The sequence below is a fragment of the Trifolium pratense genome, linkage group LG5 (assembly GCF_020283565.1).
Source record: "Trifolium pratense cultivar HEN17-A07 linkage group LG5, ARS_RC_1.1, whole genome shotgun sequence".
NCBI classification, from domain to species: domain Eukaryota; kingdom Viridiplantae; phylum Streptophyta; class Magnoliopsida; order Fabales; family Fabaceae; genus Trifolium; species Trifolium pratense.
The window spans coordinates 41,379,416-41,385,123 of NC_060063.1; the positions used below are offsets into that span (position 1 = coordinate 41,379,416).

At 30.8% G+C, this 5,708-nt stretch overlaps 1 protein-coding gene across 1 annotated transcript; it reads right to left on the minus strand.

Annotated features, from left to right (window-relative positions):
* Positions 1 to 214: 214 nt before the first annotated feature.
* LOC123884739 (protein LURP-one-related 11-like) lies at positions 215 to 1,596 on the minus strand. The gene is made up of 3 exons (XM_045933912.1): positions 1,134 to 1,596; positions 642 to 872; positions 215 to 531 (listed from the first exon to the last, which is right to left on the minus strand). The coding sequence occupies exons 1-3, from the start codon at positions 1,365 to 1,367 to the stop codon at positions 397 to 399; spliced, it is 600 nt and encodes a 199-aa protein (XP_045789868.1). The 5' UTR covers positions 1,368 to 1,596; the 3' UTR covers positions 215 to 396.
* Between the last annotated feature and the right edge of the window lie 4,112 nt (positions 1,597 to 5,708).

The window sequence follows — 5,708 nt, forward strand, 5'->3', positions numbered from 1 at the left end:
GCTTTAGCCTAATACAAAAAAAAAAGAATTTAATTTTTATGCACCGTCGGTGTAAAGTTATTTTGCACATGCATCCAATAATATTCCGACACATCATGTATGGTAATTAAAAACACATGATGTGTCACATTCATTAAATGATGTGGCAACATGTTATTGGATGCATGTGTAAAAAAAATTTACACCGACGGTGCACAACAATTAAACTAAAAAAAAAATGCTTTAGATTGACCAGAAGAAACAGTTGCACGCAAGTTACAACATTGGAACCACTTTGGTTACAAGCACCACAAGCCATTTCCAAAGCTTAAACTTAATCTTTGTAAGCCAAAAAGCACTTCCTCAAAATTCAAATCATATTTGTGTTGTGCACTACTCTTTTTATTAAAATATTTTTTACATTTTACTTTTGATAAGGTTATAAGCTACAACAACTCCCATAATTAGAGAAAGATCAATGTTTGGTTCCACCACCATTGTGAAAACATCATCTCCTAAATCAATTCCACAAGTTGACTTCTTTCTCCTTAGCTGCTCATAGGAAAAAACAAAAATTATTACATGAAGTTTAAACTTTAAAACATATATATTATTTACCAAACTTTGCTAAAAAATGTTAGAAAAGTGAAATGAAATCTTACCTCAGCAATTATCACTCCAAACTTGTCAGATATTTTGTAAGATGATTTGCAAGCACTTCTTTTTATTTTGTAATTATATGGTTTATTTTGGTCCAATCCAAGTTCAACTTCATAAGTTGAATCCCATTTAGAGATGCTATAAGTTTTAGAAACTCGAAAACTTGGTCCTTTCCGATCATTCCTTGTCGCCGGAAGTTTGTAACCCTCCCAAAACCTAGATAATTTATATTGCTGCACACACAAACATACGTACACATGTTAAAATTTACTTATCTAAAAGGCCGAAAACTTAAAAAATTTTAAATTGCAGTTGTATCGCGATTTTCTATATTGCAAAAAATTGTAGTAAAATACAACTGATGCAGCATCAATTGCGTCCGTGATTTAGTGACATAGACAACAAATAAAACGGTGTTGCAGCCACACTTACGGCCGCGAACAAGTTTTGCTAGTTTATAGAAAATTGACATATAGTTATGAAAATTTTCTTACCTTTTTAAGTATAGCAAACAAAGTATTTCCTCTTTGATCCATGAGATGAACTTGATCTCTATGATTAGAGTTATAATTATCAACTCTATATGCAATTTGACCATTGGAATCAAAGACTGTACATCCTTTTCCATTCAATACAAGAGATTTCATCCATAGAGTGAAAGTCTCTTGCTTGGAAGTGATATTGTAAGTAGGAGATGAAACTATTGCTTGAGGATGAACTTTTCCCATGGTTAAAATTTTTATAAGGATTATACAAAAATAAAAGGCTTTTATATACTAAATATAGGGTTAACCCTAGCCACATGAAAGTATTTAATCATATCATGAAATGATTAGTGGTTTAAGAAATAAAAGTCTACATTAGTAATTATAATATAGGAATAATTATTAGTGGTTGAGATGAAGCAAGAAAACAAAATAATTAAACAAAACATGTATGATATAAATTACAATATCATGTCTACTATGCTTTTGTCCTTCATATTCGATATAATATCTTGTAATGTTAGTTGGAATTTACCAAAATTCCACACCGGCAACCATAAGTAGTTTAATACAAATTTTCCATTCAATCTTATCAATATGGTCCCACTTTTGTGGCTGATGTTGAAATGAAGGCATATTATTATGGATGGATCTTATACCATTCAACTTTTATATATTTATATAATATATTTCTTTTTGTAGTGGTAGGATGTAAAAGCTTTTCATTGGTGCATTCTTTGAATATTTTTCTATAGTTTATGTCAATGTTGATGGAGCATTAAGGTTTTAGATATTATAGCATCTTTTGAATTTTGATCCATGTATAGTTGATCCACTTTTTTTCTTTGACAAGGAGTTGATCCCACTAATTAGCAAGATGTATATTTATTTTGTTTGAAAAATCACTATTCTAATGGCAGAATGCCCTGCATGTCTTAGAAAATAACAGTGGAAATTCCATAACTAGAGAAAAAGTCACTACCGTTGTCAAAACCGACACTCAGAAAATAAATAGTATATAAAAATTGTTACAACATATAGACTTCACTATCAAGTCTCAACCATCCCATGAGCTCAGTACACTCATACTCCAAAGTAAATATTTGAATTATATCTCATAATACTCTGAAACAAGAGCATAAAAGAAAGAAAATGACACAAATACAAACTTAAAGTGTTTTCAAGTATTACGTTTGGTGTGTTGAAACAAAAGAACTTGATGAGGTCTCTATATATAGAATTGAGCTCTTTCACCCTTCACTTCTCTAAGCAATGTGAAACTTCTCCAATATAATTTTCTTGATTTTTTTCTTTCATTAGCAATGTAAGATTCACATTGCAATCAACATCAACACATATGTCTAAATAGAAACTTTATTTTGGAAACTGTATGATGAATTCTTTGAGTTTTAAATGGGTCAATGTTCCAGGACCACAAGAGAGGAAGACGCCACATCCTAACCCAAAACCTTAAGACATTAGATTAATGAGTCACCTCTCTTATAAATCCAACATTCTTCTCATACATAGTCGATGTGAGACTTAACAAACACAACCAACTCTATGGTGTTGGGCCTCAAAAATTAGGGGTCCAATTGTCTTCTTTTGATGGCTAGGTAGTTGTTATTAAATATTTGATTTGATAATACAACAATATTCACTATAGATCTCATGGTCGAGCAATTCCCTGCAATTTTAAACATTATTTATTTTATTTATAAAAGACACTTTAGAGGGATTCCAAACTCCTCTTTACATGAACCATTTCATCTTTTATGATGAATATATTTTACATAGATATAATTTTGTAAATTTTGAAATTTAAAAAGTGTGTTGTTTTCCTACAGACATGATTTTTAATAATTAGTATTATTTTCAAAGAAGAAAAGAAGACCATGGAAATATAAACAAGTAGTTATATATGGTAAGATTTAGACAAATTTCAAGCTATAGTTTCAAGTAGTTATGGTATTTTCGGGTGTGCTTGATCTGCTAAAAAAGAAGGGACTAGACAGGACAACTCCGGTTGTACTGTGTTTGATTGTAAAACTATTTCAGGGATTGGACAAATTTGGAGACAAGGGACAGCACAAAAACAAAATTTGTTGTCCCTCACTAAACCACATAACAACTTTTTGTCTCAAGTACAATTTGTCTAAAATACCAAAATATCATTTTGTTCACCAAATATCATATAAAACAAAAAATTGTTCAATATCATAAAAATTTGTTCTATATTGTTGTGCCATATGTTGTGCTGTTATGTCTTGTGTTATTCTGTCCAGTACTTAATCTTTAACGGATCAAACACAAGGCTTAAAGTATTTTTTTTCTTTGCAAAGCAATGTGGGACTTAACACAACAACATATTCAACACCCACCATCACACCTAGCGTGGTCCTGGGTCAAATGCCCACATTGCAGTCCTTAACCCGGCTCTGATACCACGTTAACAATCCATAGAAAGAGAAAACATAAAGTGGCTAGGGTTTCATTAGGAACAACCAAAAAGTGTTTGAGTACAAAACAATAGAAAGATATAAATACTAAAGTATAAAAGACTAAACTACCCTTAATATAATATATTATTTATATATTATATAACAGCATGTAAATCTTTTATTTATCTACCGTTGATATATAACAATCACAAATATGTCGTGTGAAATTGAATATTTATTGAAATCCTACCTTAAATAATGTGAAGAAAAATAGAAGAAAAAAAAATACTTGTATTATATTATAAGTAGTATATAAAGAGTTAGTTAAGTCAATAAGTTTGGTCTAGTAGTGAGAGATTTAGGTAGTATGCATGATGTTCTAAGTTCGATTCTCATCGCCAACATTGTAAATTAAAAAAAAATATGTTGGTTGAAATTTTTTTTCACCACGATAATTTTAATCTTTTAAATGTATTGAGAATTAATATACCTTTGAGATTATTTACAATTTTCTGTATAAAAAAATTGTAGTCGAAAAGATTTACTAAGTTTATCCCTAAAAAATTATAATTGTGTGAGAGGATTTACAATTTTATTTCTTATAAAAATTGCATGTTGAGAATAATAAAATATTTTTTTGCTAGTTGTTTGCGTTTTTGTTTCTTCTTAGGTAGAAATTTCTTTGATCTTATTATTTTCTTGTCAAATAACCGATTATCCCAAAACCTTAAGGTGTTAGGATAGAGCCATATCAATGGTTTTATATTATTTCTAACACGCCCCCTCACGCAAGAGCCCACTTGGGCTTGAAGCGTGGATAATGCATAGGCTCACCTACCATATGCTTAAATTCCACTTTTTAATTAGAAAGTGAGGGGAACGGGGATCGAACTCTAGACCACTTAGTCATAGAGGCTCTGATACCATGTCAAATAACCGATTATCCCAAAACCTTAAGATGTTAGGATAGAGCCATATCAATGGTTTTATATTATTTCTAACATTTCTCAACATCACCATGTCAATATTAACATATATGATTAAAAATGTCATGTGGACTACGTACACTCATATTTTTTCCTCTTCTCTACCGTCCAAACACCATAATAGGGATTTTACAAAGACTAAAATATTTTATAAGACTTGTTTTTATTATAATTTTTTGAAAAACGACTACTAATTTACTATACTCTCTCTGATTATTATAGATAAGTTTAATTTTTTTAATACATTAAAGACTGATATATATTTGGTCTATAATATAAACTAATATTTTTTTTATGATTTGAATGTATTTTGAAACTTATGTAATTTTGATAATTTGGATGTATTTTTTATCTTATTATCTTGTGATAAGAATCGTTTACTTTTATACCATTGAAGTTGTATGAGTTGTAAATTTGAGGGTTCATATTGCCTTATAGGTCACTCATCGTATTGGAAAGGAGAAGATGAAGTATTTTGTCAGATGTCAAACAAATTTAAGAATTTAGTTAGCAGTTATCCCCAATCATGTCGGGAGTCCAACCATTAGATTGATTCGATGGAATGCCCAAGGTGGTCTTGGTATCATCCTGAATATGGATGGAAGTAGTATTTGTAATTCTGGAGTCTTCAATTTTGGAGAATTGATTCGGAACTCTGATGGTGCATGGGTTCACGATTTTGTTCGTAACATAGGATTTTCGAACATCTTTTATGCGGTATTATTGACATTATACCACAGGTTAAGTTTGGCTAACTTTGGTGATATTCTGACTCTAAGACTGTTATCAAATTGTTATTTGAACCTGTTAATGCATGCGACTATCATTCATAATATCAAAGAGCTCCGCAGGAACTGGAGGGTACTCTTCAAGAAGGAAATACCTGTGCCGATGTCTTAACTAAGATTGGAGCTTGCAACCTTAAGATTTTAGGGGTAATTTGACTACTTATTCATTTAAGAATACATGTATATATATAAGTTGTTTTTATACAGCATGTAAATTAAATACTTCAATATTAAAAAAATAAAAATTGGCCACCCGAGGCATCATCGTCCTAGAAGCTCAGTCTTGTGTGGCCGGTTGTGGGGGCATGGAATCAACTCAGCACTTATTTCTCTCTTGTCGTGTCTTTGGCTCTCTATGGTCGTCAATTA

What these genes read in the sequence shown, in the direction of transcription:
- LOC123884739 (XM_045933912.1), bottom strand. Translation starts at nt 1,367, where the DNA reads ATGGGAAAAGTTCATCCTCAAGCAATAGTTTCATCTCCTACTTACAAT. An exon ending in TGTTTGCTATACTTAAAAAG is followed by an intron (nt 873 to 1,133) that starts GTAAGAAAATTT and finishes TTGTGTGTGCAG; the next exon opens with CAATATAAATTATCTAGGTT. An exon ending in TTGGAGTGATAATTGCTGAG is followed by an intron (nt 532 to 641) that starts GTAAGATTTCAT and finishes TCCTATGAGCAG; the next exon opens with CTAAGGAGAAAGAAGTCAAC.